Source organism: Palaemon carinicauda, chromosome 2 (assembly GCF_036898095.1).
Source record: "Palaemon carinicauda isolate YSFRI2023 chromosome 2, ASM3689809v2, whole genome shotgun sequence".
Lineage (NCBI taxonomy): Eukaryota > Metazoa > Arthropoda > Malacostraca > Decapoda > Palaemonidae > Palaemon > Palaemon carinicauda.
Genome location: NC_090726.1, coordinates 136,295,967 through 136,315,028, shown reverse-complemented (window position 1 = coordinate 136,315,028; position 19,062 = coordinate 136,295,967). Strand labels below are relative to the sequence as shown.

The window sequence follows — 19,062 nt, the reverse complement described above, 5'->3', positions numbered from 1 at the left end:
ACTGCAGCCCTGTTAAAAAGAGATGAAAACTCTTATACAATTCACATAAACAAAGCATTTTAATTCTTCCTTTATTCTTAATCAAACACTGAACAAATGCCTGCTTAGCTAAGTCACTTATAAAATAAAAGCAAAATTAGTAATAAGTCTATGGATGGATTTTTTTTTCAAGTAATGTACCTTCTTTCCCAAATAAAAATACAAAAAATTTCTCTCAAATTCTTAAATATATTGGTATTCACATAAACATGAAATGTATATTATCATCACTAGCACAGTATTTGGTTGTATCTGATCTTTATAATTCTAGAAATATTTCATGAAACAAAAAAAAAAGTTGTTCTTTTTTATCCTATGGAAAAATAAACAGTTCCCTTCATCTCTGTTGACTCACTGGTACCAAACTTTCACCTCTTACCTTTCCGTGCATTTCCATGGCAAATTCGAACGCCCCAAGTTTGGCATGACTTGTCGATATCAAATGAAGGGAATGGGAGGAGAGAGCAGAGTGGAGCCAGCCATGAGCGTGAAGAAACAGAAGAGCCTCCACAAGCCCAACTAGAATGTCAACGGCGCCACCAATGTTCAAATCTCGGTGCTGGAAGACAAGAATCCTTATCACTATCAACACAATCTTTAAAATATTTGTACTCATTACAATAATGCTATATTAATACACCATCGCTGCAAAGTAGCTTTAAGCAATAAAATTTTAATCGTTGCATTATAAGCCTGTGGAAAAGTCAAGATTCTAGAATGCTGTAGCAAGTTTAATTGTATAAAGACACTGCAGTTAAATACAAAGAATCATATGGTCTTTTTCATAGGTTTTACTGCGTAGGATTTTTTATCCTGCCAAACTTTTCACAAGGAAAGTGAACATAGACACTAGCCTCTGAATAGATAGTAAGTGATGGTGATGATGATGATGATGATGATGATAATAATAATAATAATAATAATAATAATAATAAATACTACAGCCATTCCGACTACATTATTTTTCTTAATCCCTAATGATTTTTCGTACTTCAGCTTGAAGGAGATCTAAAAGTTTTCCGGTATTCATTTGGGATAAAGAAGCTAGCGTCAATATTGTACGTCATGATGTCAATCGATCTCGTTTTCTTCTAATGATGATGGTAGGAAGAAATTATACCTTTTCAGTCGCAGACATCATTTGTCTGAGGTGATGCCCAAACTATGAACAGTATTGACAAAGTGTCAAGATCGAGTTTTAACGTGAATTCAAAGTAATAGTGGTTGTGCGAGGTGCCGCCTTGGTACGCCGTAATAATCGCAATGTATGATTAGGAACATTCCTTAGATGGGCATTTGTACTGGTATATGATGTTGTGAATATTAGTCTTTTTCATGCCTTTAGGGGAACTGGATTATTCCTCAAAAACATGCTAAGTGTTTTTCATTTCTTGCAGTACTATATATGATGAGGATGGTCTAATTGTAGAGAAAAGTAAGTGAGAGATTATTCTCGATCAAACAGGAGGCAGCCTCATCTTTGATAACTGTATATTAATTCAATGGAAGTGCTTTCAGCAAATGGAATGTTGTGCAGATATCCCTTGTTAAAAGTAATATGGATTTTAACTTCAATGTCCATGTTTGAGAAGCCACTATTTGCCAGTATCTGGGAAGCCTCTCGATTTCCTTGATGGTTTTATTCATGTGGAATATTGGGCATACATGAAGGCCCTTTATACGGAATTGTCCATTTCATTAAATCTCACAAGGCACTCAAATACTCTAATATGTTTCTTGAAAATACCTTAATGAATATTATATCTTTTTTCATTCCCTCTAACTTTTACAAAGCATTTTTTTATTGGGGAGATAGAAAATCACCGATACAAAATTCAAGTAACCACAACGTTATAAAAAAGTTTTACAACAGTAATAAAATTATGGATCTTCATCCAATAATAATAATAATAATAATAATAATAATAATAATAATAATAATAATAATAAAATGTAGATAAAACTACAAATTACCCGAGGAAGCATTCCTTTAATTAGAAAGGCGAATCAAGCAAAATAATTCTTCTATAATAAAAGAAATCAAGAAAGAACCAAAAACTGGGAAATCAAAACATCTGAAACAGATTGCTAAATGTTACCTGAACATGAAGGTGATGATAAAGTGAACCGTAGGGGACATGCTGGAAGACGAGGGTAATGTGATCGGGCTGTGGTGATGAGACATGGCACGCTGCCATCACTTCTAGGAAAGCAGGGTGACGAAGGCGCCGTAGGATGGATAATTCTTGCACCAAGGCCTTGCAGGCGCCGGCGTCCGGGGAACTTTTGTCCTCACCTGAAAAAAAAATGGTTTATATATATACCCTGTATATATATATATATATATATATATATATATATATATATATATATATATATATATATACATACATATATATACACACACACACACAATATGAAGCATGTAAAAATTATCCGTGATAAAATTCGCTATCTTATTGTTATACTTGTAAATACTTTTCGAGCTGCGACAGAGGGGTGGTTTAAAAAAAAAAAACATATAGGTTTGATATTGCTTTAAAGCTCTCAAAAGCAAGAGAAGTTTGGTGGAAGAGGGTGTCTTTGATTGATGGCATTGGAGAAGGCGCATCATGCAACCGATCCCTTAATGTAGGGATAACGGCAGAATGAAGCAGAGTGCTTTAAAACTTCATATAATGAAACAAAATCTAATGTTTACCTATTCCAATTGTCAAAATTTTTGAAAAATACTTCTAATTTTAATATTTTATGGTCTTAATTTCCATACAGAAATGTGAATTTTTACACTGATGTTCCCTTCTCCACCATTTTTTTGAATAACGAGTTCATCATCCAAGCACATAATATTCTTACCTTTCTGAACATTTTCCCTTGGTAACGAGAGAGCCGGCGTTGGCCTTCTCACAGTAACATTCGTCCCCAGCCAAGTGTACGGAGAGTATACAGTAGGTCCACCACACCTAAAAACAAGGAATGTTGCGTTATTCAAAAGGGAAAAGCAAATGTAAAAGTTCAGTGATTGTATCTGATACCTGTTGCCATAGGGCCTCTAACCATCCTTTTCAAGGCCAGAATATTCATTTCTATGGGGTTAAGCACCACAACTTTTCCTTTATTTTTTCCTCAAGTTATCAAAGTTTTGGCTTATGACAATGACATAAAACAGAGTAATAACATTGATAGAATATTATCATTTTCATATTAGATAAGTTATTGTTTTGTTACGTAACTTCAGGAAATTACATTAAATAAACAGATCTCTTTAATCCACTCGGTTGCATATTTTCAAACATAGAATTGCACGGGTTCAAATCAATGGCCTGGTTTGATGGTAAACATTAAAAATAGATAAAAGTATGAAACCAAAATGCCTCCCATAATGTAACACTGTATTCGTACAAAGGAACATAACCCCAATGTACTTAAACAGAGAAAAGATATCGGGACCTAGATCTTACATCGGCCCTGTATAGCCTACGTACACTATAGTACTTTTAGGAGGCCAACTTCCTGGTGAGAGTATTTTCATGATTGCTAAAATCCCACAACGAAAATATATACAAGTTATATGGTTAAGCAAAAAATAATAGATCTTGAGTATAAAATAGTAATGATGGTATTAAAAACTCACGTGTAAGCAACTCCAGTTAGTTCCGGACGCTTGAGATCTGCTGGGTTGAGAAGCGGCAAAGAAGTTGACACGTACATTTGGTCCAAGAGGTGACACGAAACAGCCTGCAAAGAATTTTAATAAACGAATCGTTCGAGAAAGTTGTATTGTATATGAAAAACATATTCATCTAGTTCTATTAACATCTGAAACCAAAACGTTTAGGTCAGAGACACTCGTTATCATCTTTGCATCATGTTTTTAAAACGGAAAATAAATCTAACAAGAGCTTTTCCCATAGGATGAATTTCTATTTTCATCTTTATAAAATATTTAATTACAGTCATTTCAATTGATGACATAATAAAATTGGGAAAAACATTCACGACTGTTAAGTTTAAAGAGTCAATATATGTTTACAGAATTTAACTAATCTTTGACATAGTAATATTGGGAAATAACATTCACGAGTGTTTAAATAGTCAATATATGTTTACAGAATCTAACCAATCTTCAAAATCTTATTTCTTTATATCTCATTCTTTCTATTTCCAAACAATTAACACGTTTTTCTACATAAAATTAGATTTTTTTCTTTTTTTAGAAAAGTCCTTACCTTGTGTAAGTTAGAAGGAGGAACATTAGGGTACGTCGGGGACCTTGGTGAGATGGCACCAGAATCAGTCACACATGCTCCCCATATACTAGCTATGCTGCCTTCCCTCCTTTAAAGATAAATTAAAGACGTGTTAACAGTACAGTACAGTACCATCTCATTGGAGAAGCTAAGCATATTTTGTAGATGAGACGGGCGACGAAGCTTGAAGGGTAAGAAACATACATAAAGTTATAAGATATGTAGAAGAAGAAACACTCCATCTACTTGTAAGGATTTTGAAACTTGAAAAGGAGGAGAAATACTCAAAGGTCATTGCTGTTTAGGATGATCAAGGGTTCTTCATATCCGCAAAAGTTCGTAATCAAATTCACTAAACCACTACAAATGAAACATAAGTTTTAAACTCGAAGGACGAAACATTCTACTTGTGGCAGGTTCATACGACTTAATTTTCACACCAAACGAGTCAAGCTTAGGTCTGCCAGACGAAATTTAATCTTCGACAGCTCTTCATTTACGTAAGTATACCAGTTCAAGGTGACCGGAATAGTGAAACACACAACGAACATAGAAATTTTACCTACTGATGATAATCAAATCATCAATTTCATCTATACACAAATACACAACCAATACACTAAAATAAAATATGTCAGAACAATAATACTGTAATGTCTTAATAAAAGCTTCAGTCAATATAATTTTAAAGGATATAGTTAATAATGACAAAGAATAAACCATCTAAGCGAAAAACCTTCAAATCGTTTTAAGAAGGAAATTGAAATTCTAAAGTTTAAATGTAAAATCCCCTGTCTTCAGTTTTAAGAATAAAAATATTTGCAAGTTTTAATGAACATGTGATTACAAAATAACACGCTTAATGTTACCCCTCAGTGGATTTACTTACTTGAGGCTGAGAGTACTCTTGGAGGCAGGATGCGTCAGGGTCCCATGTGGAATCGTTGCTGTCCTGGCCAAGGATCGATGGAGTGTCATGGCCAAGAGGAGGTCCAGAAAGTGTAGGATCTTTTGCCGGCGGATGGGAGAGGGTTGCTTCAAGGCGTATTCCCTGGAATGATAAAAGAATACGATTAGATGCTGTGATTAATTTGATTCAACAGAGGCACGACCTAGAAAGTGTACCAAAATGGGTTTTATTCATTTTGCTGCCCTACATTAACCTATTTAAAACGTGCATCAATGAAATTCAAACATTTACAAAGGCCTTGCAATTTTATACCCCCATTTCCGAAGTTTTTGAATTGGCTGGTGCATTTCAATACCAAATTAACAAAATTCTAAAATACCTATAAACATTTTATTAAAGATGGAGTAATCACCATAAAAGTTATGTGTTGCTTTATCTATATTTTATGTTTCAGTACGTCTACTTTAGGGACTGTATAATACTGTTCTTAAAATTTCTTATATAATATTATTCTATTAGACTACGTATAGTCACAAAATTCAACCAAAAATATATGCCTAAAATATCTTCCCCCATAGGATGTCATTGCCGTCAGTGCACAACACTCGGTACACTGTAGGCATAACTAAAGGCTTATTTTGATGTTCGACTTATTAACTTTTACATGATAATTTCAGCTCGGTGCGGGATGACCTCTAGGCCCCAGCTATGGGCAATATTGCCTAAAGTCTAGAAATCTAAGTTCAACCATAAGTAATTTTCAGTGCTCCACGCTCATGATACCTCATCAGTAATGAAGGTGATATCAAAATTAAGAGTAGATACATTTCCATGATAAGACTAACACACACACATATATATATATATATATATATATATATACATATATATATATATATATATATATATATATATATATATATATATATATACGTATGTGAGCTTATGCTTGAAGTGATGGGGGCATTCTAGTCCCTCCTTGGTTATGTATCCGGGGGCATTTTGTTGATGATGCGAAAGTCCACTATACAGAAAGTGTTGACATTCAATTTACAGGAAAATGATTAATATCGTATGCATATTTTGTTTATATATATATATATATATATATATATATATATATATGTGTGTGTGTGTGTGTGTGTGTATATATATTATATACATAATCTATATATATGTATGTGTTTATATATATGTATGTATATATATATATATATATATATATATATATATATATATATATATATATATAAACTACCTATGTAATAACATATCGAAGGGTTGCTAAGTTTAAAACCTTGATAATTTACCTTTTCTTGAAAGGAAATAATCCTCGTGGAAAAAGATACACCCGCTAGATAAACTACCGGTACACATAATTCATATGACGAAGGTTACGGATGAATATGTGATAAAAGGAAAGTTCCTTTTAAGCAATGACCGCAAGTTGCTTCAATCTTTCGCTAATCATGAGAACAAAATAATTAGAGTAGACCGAATCCTATTTGCATATTCACGTTGAAAAAAGGGAAATCGCTTAGAGGGGTGCGGGTGGCCGTAAGGCGAGGATGTACGGCGTCACGGAAGGTAATAAATATGTAAATGGGACAGTCAGCTGATTTAGTCTCCCGGTAAACGGGTTACTTGAAGGATTTCCGCTGTTTGAGTTGGAGTGTGAATGACAGTACGGGAAAGTGCTACGGTGCTACGGCTACTCAGCTAGGGAGAAAGAGGCCCTAAAAAGAAAGAAAATAAAAGTGGGTGGAGTCTCATGTGTTCGCCTCATTCTTTTTACCTCGACTAAACATGATTGGCTCTGTTTCCTCTACTTCTACGCTAGAACGCATCCTTCAATTACCGAGATGATGTAATATATCTTACATAAAAGTGAGGCCCAATGGGAAGGTAACCTATTGCCGTTTTCTAGTCATGACCAGAGGAAGAAAAGCTAAAAAATTAAATGTGGGAAGATGGAGCTTTATTTTTAAGGAGGGGATAAGTCTGCCCCATAGGAAAGGAGATTAGAAGAATCAGGGGTGTTATGAGATAGCTTGATAGCAAGAGGAACTCCCCGCTTAACAGAACACTGATCGAAATAGTAACCGTAGAAAAGAAAGACCGAAAAAGTACCTCATGGAGGGTCATGAGATGGAATCAAGGTGGGATCTGATCGACCCGGCGACCTTAATTTGATTTGATTATGGGAGACAAAGGATGAACAACTTCCAAAGAATCATCAGGATAATGAGAGTAGTAAACCAAACAGGTTTGTATGAGTGCAACATAAAGCTTTAATAACTAAGATAAGCGACAGAAATCTCAGCTTCCAAACAATAGGTAGATATGTTCTCTGAGCAAGTTACGGGATGGCTGTTCATATAAGATGACACTGTCAAGAGACAACAAATTAAAATTGAGTGGATCAACAGAGGAGGGGTGGGGACCAAATGAAACAAGCTTGGTAGGTTAAATCATCACGATAACCCCAAGGAACAACACAAGAGAAGAGAAAAGGAAATGTTATTTCGTGAATACCAATAGATATAAGGGCATTATATAAAAAGTTTGATATAGCTAACAGACGGAAGTAAAATCATACGCAAAAATTTTGGCTAACAGAGGATTGGGCCACACGTTATCAAATGCCTTAGATTTCAAGGAGGTCGACATGTGATTTCTCTAAAGCCAAACGGAGAGCATGACCAAACACCAATACAATAGGAACGATTCCCATCTGATATTGAGCTTCGAAAGCCATGATGATAATCATAAAGGAGAGGGTCGCATCGAAATTAAGAAAGATGATATTCTGTCAAGTTTAAAATATTTCAGCGACAGCAAAATATTAGACAACAGGGTGATAGTTGGAAGGGTTCGAGACGTCCCGTTTCTTAAATATTAGCTGGAACAATGTATGTTTCCAAGATGAACAATGATTGTAGATTGAAAATCAAGAAAAAAAGGACGATAAAACACAGGAACTAATTTGCTGCAAACTCGTTAATGAAACTGACAGGAAGGTGATCTTGGACAGATGCCTTACCAATCTTCAAGGTGCAAAACCCCAACATATTTTATTAGCAGGGAACATTGAGGATTAAATAGGATTAGATAGGGGCCGAGTAAGAGGACCAGAAACTTCGGAATCGAACAGAAAAGAATGGAAGAATGAGACCTTTATATACAATTATAACTAACTAGATTCATCAAGGCAGAAAGGGGGAGGGAAATTAAAATGGGAAAGGTTGTTATGGACTTGATGTGTAAAAGACCTGGCATATTTGTCAACAAAGACAAGATCATGGTCAAACTTTCTCTTAGTATAAGAAAATTACTTTATTAAAAATTATAATTAATCTTGTTAGAAAAAAAGAGCATTCAGTAGCAGCAGATTTAGAGGCTATGAATGACTCGTTTGCCCTCTCTCTTGTTCGCATGGATAAGGAGCAAGGACGGACAAACCAATGTCTACTAGCAGAGAAAGTAATATGAGAAGAGGAGACATGCCTCACTGACTGAAGTTGGAACCTCTAAAATAGGGGGGGGGGGGTTTTCCACAAGTCGGGGGTTTGGCTACCAAATCAAGAATCTATCTATGGAGATTTAAAAATATATTCTCTCTCTCTCTCTCTCTCTCTCTCTCTCTCTCTCTCTCTCTCTCTCTCTCTCTCTCTCTCTCTCTCTACACCAACAAATGTAGCAGTATCTAGTCCACTGCAGGACAAAAGCCTCAGACATGTATTTATTCATGTTTGTGGTTTGGCCATTTCATCACCACACAGGCTATTCCGGATTGGTGATAGTGGGAGACTTTAGTCTGTTCACTCACAGCAAACTATCCTAGTATGGATGGCCCTGACTAGTACAGCTTTGCTGATCATGGCGATACACACACCCTTTCACCATGTTAAGATATCCCCACAATCCTTCGTGGTGCAGTGATTTTGGTTAGCCTCACCCTAACTTGCCATGCATGGATTCGAATACCACAATGGGAAGTATGGATTTCGGAAAACTCCTATTTCTGTCTTCAAAGACAAAGGAATGAACATGAAAATTTTTTTTTATTTACCATTTATATATCAAAAATACTTTCTAAAGCTATGTGTACCTTCTTCTTTGATAAAAAATTTGAACATTTAAGAATTACTTTCGGCAGTAGGATTACTCATTTGCTTGGGAAGGTGCGTGAGAATTAGTCATCTAAAAAATGGTTTCTTCATTGACATCCATCATAAACTCATCTAAACGATTTTCTCAGATGAAATGCACACTTTTCATTTATTTATCTTATCATGGTGTTTATTGCTCCAGTCAATTTTACACACACACACACACACACACAAATACACACACTGTATATATATATATATATATATATATATATATATATATATATATATATAATATAATATATATATATATATATATATATATATATATATATATCATATATATCATATATAAATATATATATATTATTATATATATATATACATATATATATATATATATCATATATATTATTAATATATATATATATATATATATATATATATATATATATATATATATATATATATATATATACAATTTATATTAAGTAATTGAGTAAACATTTCCGAGTTCATACCTAAATGTGTTTTCAGCAAAGCAGCAGTATAATTATCTATAATAAATGACTATCGTAAACGTAAGCATCCATTAAAAAATTCACTGGATATAATTTGATAAAGCGCATGCTGGGCTTTAATTTTTTCAGCATAAACATTACCTCAATTACCTGAATTGACAAACCAAATTAATCTATCTCTTTCATTTTTCCTGACAAACTCATCCATAGTTATGTTTGCATAAGTGAGAATTTCAGTTTAGTCGTAAACACGTTTTTAATCCTCCTAAGACACAAAATACACGTTGACTATTGTTTTCTATTGCTAGAATGAATGAATGATTATTTTAGATACGAATGCCATCATATTGAGAAAATGGGAAGTATGGAATTGTTGATAAACATTAAAATATAAAATCATGTATAGACTTCTGCAATACCTTATCAAGATTTCAATATTCCCACGCTATTAAAAATCAGCTGACGACTGGCTCCCAATTAATATCACCCATGGTACGTCAGGTGTCTTAATTACTGCACCGTAAAAAATCGTGCGTATATTAAAAGAAAGTGAATCATTCGTTCTCAAGAACGTATCACGATCACGAAAGAACGGATTTTTTTTTCCCAGAATGATGTGTCATACTTTTTTTATCTGGCAGCAAAATTCAGTCACGTTACAAATACAGAATCATGTCTTAAAGGTAGAGAAAAAACAAACTTAAATAATATAAAATTATAGTTGAGAAAAATCCATGATGCTCACATATACTTTGCATAAACAGATCATTTTTTTTGTTAAACAAAAACATGAATGTAATACTCTTAAACGTTTACTCTTTTATTCCAGCAACATAAAGAGCTCTTCCTAAATTTGTTCATGAAAGCTTAAATGTTATAACAATATCCAATAAAATAAAAGCAAAAAACAAAATTGCATAAACATGAGTATCTAAATTCATGGTGGCATCGAGTGAATCACGTCACCAAGAGTGCAAAGCATCAGTGAATATGTTGTCATAGTAAACCAAATAAACGTACAGTAATCAGTGTTAGATCTCATGATACACACCGAGGCATATATGGCGCGACGATTTCTTAATATTTGATTTGTTTGTTATTATTTTCGAAATAACAAGTAAGCTCACCTCCTCACAGATATGGTTTGTTTATATCCAAGCTGTCGTGTCGATACTATCATTTGTTGCTCATTACCAATTCTCATAAAATGGGCTTTGAGGTTTTTCAGTTTTCCATATCTATCTTTTCTCAACTGGGACGCAAAATACTTTTAAAAATGAGTGGCGGTATCTTTAAACATTTGTACTTGTAGTATGTTTAAGTGGACACATTATATTCAAATTACAAAAAATGTAACCTAATAATTATCAAGTACAGATATACACTAACTGTATTAGAATAAAAAGATTTCTTTAAAATGGCTTATACGTTTATTTTAATTCTTAAATACCTGTTAACAATAAATATATCAAACTTTCTATATAAAACTGAACTACACTTTATGCAAAAAACCCGACCCTGAAAACATGATCTTGAGTTGTTTTGAGTCCCTGTCAACCACTTATAAAACTCTGTATCATATTTTATTAGAATCAGAGTAACCTTACAGGTAAAACTAGAGCGCCTGATCCCTGGAGTTTCTATATCGGCTTAACAACGTAGCAAGGTGGGCGTCACTTTATGTAATTCTATCTCCAATATGAGACGGATGGCTCGAATTGCAAAGCAGTTTTCTATCACATACACAATTAGTCTAGATATATGTTTATGCAAGCAAGGTGATCATGGGAGAACCTATTTGATTCGATGGACTGGGTGGGGAATGTTCACCTTGAACATCTTGGATGGAAGTTCAATGTCGATTGTATTGTTATTTTAAAGCGCAATCTGATTTTGGATAATAATAATGATAATAATAATGATATTCGATTATTCTGGTTAAATGATGAAAGGTCAGGAAATATAGGCGATAGGCATGGGGTTTAAAACTTCTACGATTTAAATTTGTAATGCATGAAAGAACTTTTTCAAGCCAAGAAGAATGAGATGAACTGAGTAACGTTATGAAATAATGAAAAGGCAGTGAGAAACATAACTGTCACATACATACAAATAACAACGAATTTTTATTCAATATTTTAAAAACATAATTTGATTTTTCTTATCCGAAATCACATTTGACTGAAACAGAAAATTTTGTGAACGCCTCCAGTAAAAAGAAAACAAGGCAAGTGAAGGTTTATTAGGTTAAGTCTTTAAATATTTTTTACAAAGAAATTCAACTCATTTTTCAAGAGCAATTCAACAAAGCAACATACGCGAAGAGGTATATCAAGGTTAATGAAATATTAAGTGCTTAAAATACGAAAGGTAAATGCAGAGCTACGTTTAGAACAAAGCTCTGGCTTAACAGATAGGGAACTCTTTAGCAAATGATGTACGTTGATCCTGAGTGACTGTAAAATGTGGAATCTTCTACTTTTCTCTCAAATCTCTGGATCATTCAATGGTAGTTCTTATGTCACGTAAAGACTACTGGCACACTTTACTTGCGGGACCGGACTAATTCTATATATTAAGCTAAGAGTGTGATATTATACATATGGGAAAATTTTAGTACGCAAATTAGACTGAGAACCCCATTTTGAAATGATTACTCAATAAAGGAACCATGATTCATCGCACACAAAGAATCAAATGCGGACAAGACACGAACAAATCATACGAATAAACAAATATCGACGTAATTGTATGTGACAGGGCTTTAAAACAATAATGACGCTGTATAAATATGAAACTTTAGTAAATTGTAAAATATAAAAATATCATACGAATAATAATAACAAAAAATTAACAATAATACTAGAGAAAAATTCAGTTGTAAGATAAGTAAATTCGACAAACTACCACATGAAGTTAAATAATTAAACAGGAAAAATCAGTGATAATTCATTCAACATTAGTATTAACAGAAAAGCTAAATGTACTGTCCAGTTGTATTTTGCTGGTTTTACCTTACAAGTCAAACAACAACCTGCTGTAACATGAAATTAACTAAGACCAGTTAGCTAAGGTGTCAAAACCTACCTTTTACATAACAACAGAGACCTTTCTCCTAACCCCAGACACCCAGGGGTATCACAGATGACCCTTAATCAACACATAAATGTATGCCAAAGATACTTTACTGCTCTTTAGCAGATTTGGCAACCTTTATAGTAAGTTCTTGGGATTACATTTATAGTCAATCGAAAACTAAACTACTTTGGCTTCAAGTTTCAGATTGAGAGAGAGAGAGAGAGAGAGAGAGAGAGAGAGAGAGAGAGAGAGAGAGAGAGAGAGAGAGAGAGAGAGAGATGTTTCCAGTGCAAAGAAGATAAAAAAAAATAAATGTAACAATTACGCGAAAGGTTTAAATATGCCAAAGATACTCTGGAGCTTTTCAGCGGATTTGGCAATATTTATAGCAAGTTCTTGGAATTACATTTATAAGCAATCAAAACCTAAGCTTATTTTAGTTTCAAGTTTGAGAGAGAGAGAGAGAGAGAGAGAGAGAGAGAGAGAGAGAGAGAGAGAGAGAGAGAGAGAGAGAGAGAGAGAGAGAGATGTGTCCAGTGCAGAGAAGACATAAAAGCACTAAAATTAAAAAATATTGTAACAATTACGCGAAAGGTTTAAATACAGGAAGAAAGCTATCTAGGAGAAATGCTAATGGGGGGAACTGATAACGTGATCATCTTGAGATTTCATCTCAATAATGGAAATAGCAGCAAAAACATCATGACCCGCTGAGATATCATCATCCAGGTCCACGCAACGGGACCCGTAAGTATTTGGTTTAATGTGGCGAAGCAATTATGTCACTTTTGATGTCACCTATTCTCACGTGCTTGTGTTTACAAGAGCAGTAGAATGTAGGGCATAGTGCTGGAATATACTATGGGATAGTGTCCGTATAGATTGGATTTTGTCTTAATAAAAACCGAGGGTAATTTAAATATAATTAGATTCTGATAAGGTCAGACGCTGTCAAATTAAAAGGGATTTTGACTAATGGGAGAATCTGTCTTTACTAGGTGGAGGGTTAGAATAGTTTGTATCTCTCTTATAACAAAATAAGTTTCCACACATGTGTAAGTGTTCTTGTTTTATAAGTGGACTGGTTTCCATATAGATGAGGCAGGCATGTAAGGGATTTGCTTTAGTGATTGTATCTGTATACAAGTTTAATCTTCCTTTACTTGCAAGTTAATTTGGAGTAGCAGGTATATAAACAGTCAAGTGAATTTGTTTCTGGTTATCAAATAGAATTTTTCTTCGCTTGGGTTCAAGATTTAACAGGAAAAAAAGAATTAAAGTATATAACTTTGATTTTAGTCTCTTACAGTTTTATGAGAGAATTTACAAGCAAGGGTTATGCAAAATAACAATATAGTATCAAATAAATGAAATGAGTATATAATTTCATTAATCCTTTTGCGTCAGTCTGTTGTTCCTATTGTTAAATATACAGTATTGTTGAAGCAACTGCACGTTAGATTATATAGTATTCATATGAGAGTATTTATAACATATCAAAAACCATAAATTGTTGAGCAGGGTCCACAAAGCCATACAGATGAAATGATTTACGTTTGCTTCAGCTATGTGAAATTCGAAAATATAAATACATAATACAAAAGCATTTAAATAAATAATTGAATAAAAGAATCCACGACTTAATCAGATCGCATACTAACACGTGGCCATCATTACTCAAATACTCATGAGCAACAGAACAACAATACCAACAGATGTTGATGGCCTCTGAAACGCTCGTTTGATTATCGACGTATCGTAACTGACAGGAGACGGACAGGTTGACGGATAAGCCATTGACCTACTTTGATTCCTAATAAGAGACCGTCATAGCAAAACGGTCCTTTTGTTTTGTTGTAAAGTTTTATAATCGTGAATCTGACATAAAGAGAAGTGGGCATTTATTATAAGAGTTTATTAATAAAAATAATTTAGCTAATCTAAATAGAATAAGTTACTTGATAGGAAAGTATGTTAAATTATTCGACAAATGTGGCATAATTATTGCCAGACCTTTCTAGCTCAGAGAAAGAGTAAAATCATTGAAAAATAAAATTATAAGATAAACAATTCTCAGTTTCCTTTTAACCATTTTTCTTCGCTTTGTTTGTCAATTAAGGCTTGAACTTATTCCTGACAAAAAACACAGTTCGTAAAACTTATCACCACCTTCACTGTAGGTAGTAGCTTGGCTAAGGAACCAACCACCAACTGAGATACTACCACTAGAAAATTATTGGGTCCTTTGAATGGCCAGATAGTACTACATTGGATCCCTCTCTGGTTACGGCTCATTTTTCATTTGCCTACACATATCCAGGCAAATTCTTTACACATTCTCCTCTTCATTCATACATCTGACAACACTAAGCTAACTAAAATATTTTCTTTCTATAGGGGTTAACTATTGCACTGTAATTATTCAGTAGCTACTCTCCACTTGATAAGGTTAGGGGAAGGACACTCTAAAATTAAACCATTGTTCTCTAGTCTTGTATAGCTCTATAGCCTCTGTGCCATTGTCTTCCAGTGTCTTGGGCTGTGGTCCTCTTGCTTGATGGTACACTAGGGCACTCTATTCTATCTGTTTACTTATTTCCTTTCATCAATGAGCTACTTTTCCTGCTGTAGCCCTTGGGCTTACAGCACCTTGCTTTTCCAACTAGGGTTGTAGCTTAGCTAGTAATAATAATAATAATTTGCAGTACGTCTGCCAAGTGATACACCGTTTCTCTTTAATGCTTCGAAAACCGAGAGCATCCATAACTAGAGAAACCTATTTTCTGGTGACACTAGATCAAAGTGACACGTCCATCACATAGATATATCGCTTGAAATATAACATTTCATGGCATCGATGACATTCATCTGACCTCCTAGAAGCTAGCCATGACCCAGTGAAAAATCAACAGGTAATTGTAGGACGCTTCCCTCTTTCATTTACGACCAGAAAATGACAGTCACAGCTCACAAACAAAAACAAAAAGAAAATAAGGGGGAGTGATTAACATCTCAAGTCACAACCGCAAGATCACCTCTGATTCCAAATAGAAAAAAAAAAAATGAAATTATGAATGTAATTGACCTGAAGCCCTCTTATGACGGAAATGCCCTTTTAATGGAGGCGGAGGGCACTCAAGAAGAAGAAGAAGAAGAAGAAGAAGAAGAGGAAGAACCGGTAACAGAAGAAAGAACAGGAAGAGAAGGAAGACACCGACGGTCAAAAGCAGAAAGAAGAGGAGAGTCTGAGTAGGATTAAGAATAGTAAAAGAAGAAACAAATTAAAGAGTAAGAAAATCACCTACATAAAGCAGGATAAGGAAGAGTAGGAGCCAGGTGAGTAGTAGACAACAAAATTTAGGTAAAGAAAGACAGAGCAGCAGAAGGAAAGCGAACAGAAACTATAGCATCAGACCAGCAAAGGAAGAAGATAAAACACTGACTAAGAAAAAGATAAAGTAAAGTATTGAAATCAATAAGTAATATTCAAGGTGGGACCTTAGAAAAATGTGGGCAGAAGAGATGATAATGGAAATAGGAGCAATAGGAAAAACAAAACAAGAAAAAGAAAGAAAATGAGTATAAGAATAATAAGAGAAAGAAGGAAAAGAAGGTCGTTCCTGTTAAAATAATCTTCCAGAAAGACAATAAACATTCCTTAAAATGTTATCGTGTAATGCGAGTCTTGTATTGATAAACAAAATTGCCCCAAATTAAGTGACGTGGAAAAATTGGCACAATGAGTTAATTGCAGAGAGAGAGAGAGAGAGAGAGAGAGAGAGAGAGAGAGAGAGAGAGAGAGAGAGAGAGAGAGAGAGAGAGAGAGAGCATAATAGGAATGGTAGTTTTTACTTTACATTTAATAAATAGATAGGTATATCAAATGGTGTTTCATAATATTCTTGACGAACCATGAATATTGTAAAATTAAGTATGATTTTCATGGTTTCAGTAAAAAAAGGTTATTAAAACATCTAAAATCTGCCCTGCTCCAAAGCAAACACGAGGGTAACGCAATAAGATAAACAAATAAGAGAGCAAGAAAATGTTTATAAATAAAAGCTCAACTATCTAGCTATTTTTCGAGTAAGATTACTTGATTTTACCCAAAAACTTGTTTTCCCACAACGACGGGTTTAGTGGTTAGAGGTTTTACATTCAAGTAGATATGGTCATGTTACTGGGATTAAAAAAATAAAGTGTTTAAGAATCCACAAGTATTTCTTCTTAATGTATAATTATGGGTAAAATCACTAGATTTCTGAAGTTGTTTATTTCATACATGGCTATTCAGAACGCTATATAAAATAGCTCTTTAAGTGAAAAGCGTAAAATGAAAACGAGCAATATAATCTTAGAGAAACTAAGATGGATATAATAAGAGTCATTTGCGCAAAAATTACTCTACTGATCATTTACGAAAACGAATTATTTCCAGAGAAAATAACTAATGTATGTTTTCTGAAGAGCCTTCTATAAAGGAGAAACGAACTTCCGTAGTGATGTCATCGCTATGCATATACTTCATGATATCATAATACGATAAAAACATATTTCTTTTGTCGAAAAGGATGTTTATCTGCCGCTTTAGATAGAATCAAAGGTAAATAATTAAGACTAAAAGGCCTCCTATTGTAGGGATGCGTTGCTACTTTCTCGTTTCATTGTGGTTTATGTTTTTTTTTAACAATTTCTAGAGCGGTATATTATTTTTCATAGAAAGTCTGTTTGACAAAGCAGGCCTTAAATCATAGAAACCCAAAAGATTGTCAATAACAATGGTTTTTCTCATCACCCTAACTATCTACAACACAAGGAACGTTGAAATATTGGCACATCTAAATCTAAATGTGAAATAAATTACTTTGGTGGTTCAATCAACCTTAGAATATCAACCTCTTGATGATAACCTTCTAAAACAACTGAGAAATGTGATAATTATAAAGAGCTTTAGTAAGATGTATGAACATTTGAAGAAACGGTACTATATTACAGAAAAAGTTCCTTTCAACTGTCTTATCGATTAAAAATGAATTAACTCAATTTCAGGGGATGAACACTGGTTTCAAAATGGAATCCGTTTTGGAACTTTACCACATTTGAATTTATCCTGAAAGATGGTATTCAGTATTGTTCATTTAGGCAACCTCGGTTACCTGTCTATGCAGGGTATACAATGTTCCATGTCCGTACAGGACAAAAACTACTGTTAGTTTGCTGTTTGTTATATCATGAGGGAATTCTACTTCTTTATATTAGGTATTCCATATATATATATATATATATATATATATATATATATATATATATATATATATATATATGTGTGTATATATATATATATATATATATATATATATATATATATATATATATATATATCACCCCCCGGCCCGGCCCCCAAATCTTGAGACTAACCTTGGTGTCTGCTCTACATTATCCTCGAGGGTGAGATCTCCACCCGCCTCCACGAGCAATCTCAGGACTCTCCTGGATCCTCGGTAGGCGGCGCCGTGGACTGGAGTGGCACCGTTGGAACCACAACGTCTGTTGGGATTGGCGCCGAGCTTCAGAAGAAGCGAGACGACTTCGTTGTCTCCTCCGAAGGCCGCGCAGAAAAGGGGCGTCTGACCGTGGGAATTGACGCTCTCGATGTGTACGCCTGCAAGGTGAAGAGAGAATGAATTATCAAAAAAAAATCCTGAAAGACATTAATCAATTACAGCAATATATATTTCAATCGAACATAAACGGTTCTGCATAACTGCCCAGTACACCAAGTTCTATTAGACAACACCTTGACCCCATACAGTGGTGATAGGACGAAATTAATTCAATCATGGTTATTTCCACTGAGATAAATCACTGTCAGAAGATGAAGAAGCTATGTAAGTGGCTCGGAATGATAATACAAATGAATGGGGAGGAATATAAAAGGTAATTAAGTGAATGAAAATATACAAATGAATAAATGTTTACATAAGAAATATACACTCAAGGGCATCTAGCCTAAATGCAAGAAAAATAGATATTCAATTCGGGGGAATCTAGTGAATCATCGTGCTATACACCACTTCCATGAATGACAACTCATTCATAGTAAGATCAAGTTCCTTTCTTTTTAAAGTCCATGAATGAAACCCTTTCTTCCT

At 34.1% G+C, this 19,062-nt stretch overlaps 1 protein-coding gene across 5 annotated transcripts in view; it reads right to left on the bottom strand.

Moving 5' to 3' along the window:
• Window positions 1-19,062, bottom strand: part of LOC137627267 (inactive serine/threonine-protein kinase TEX14-like) — a 298,494-nt gene that overhangs the window by 15,256 nt on the left and 264,176 nt on the right. For all 5 annotated transcript variants that reach the window (XM_068358350.1, XM_068358378.1, XM_068358358.1 and 2 more), the window contains 8 exons: window positions 18,329-18,572; window positions 5,179-5,340; window positions 4,269-4,377; window positions 3,674-3,777; window positions 2,896-3,002; window positions 2,139-2,335; window positions 419-598; window positions 1-9 (listed from right to left, as the gene is read on the bottom strand). The exon at window positions 1-9 is cut by the window's left edge and continues 133 nt beyond it. In XM_068358350.1, coding sequence (XP_068214451.1) covers window positions 1-9; window positions 419-598; window positions 2,139-2,335; window positions 2,896-3,002; window positions 3,674-3,777; window positions 4,269-4,377; window positions 5,179-5,340; window positions 18,329-18,572 — 1,112 coding nt within the window. The remainder of the gene's footprint in view (window positions 10-418; window positions 599-2,138; window positions 2,336-2,895; window positions 3,003-3,673; window positions 3,778-4,268; window positions 4,378-5,178; window positions 5,341-18,328; window positions 18,573-19,062) is intronic.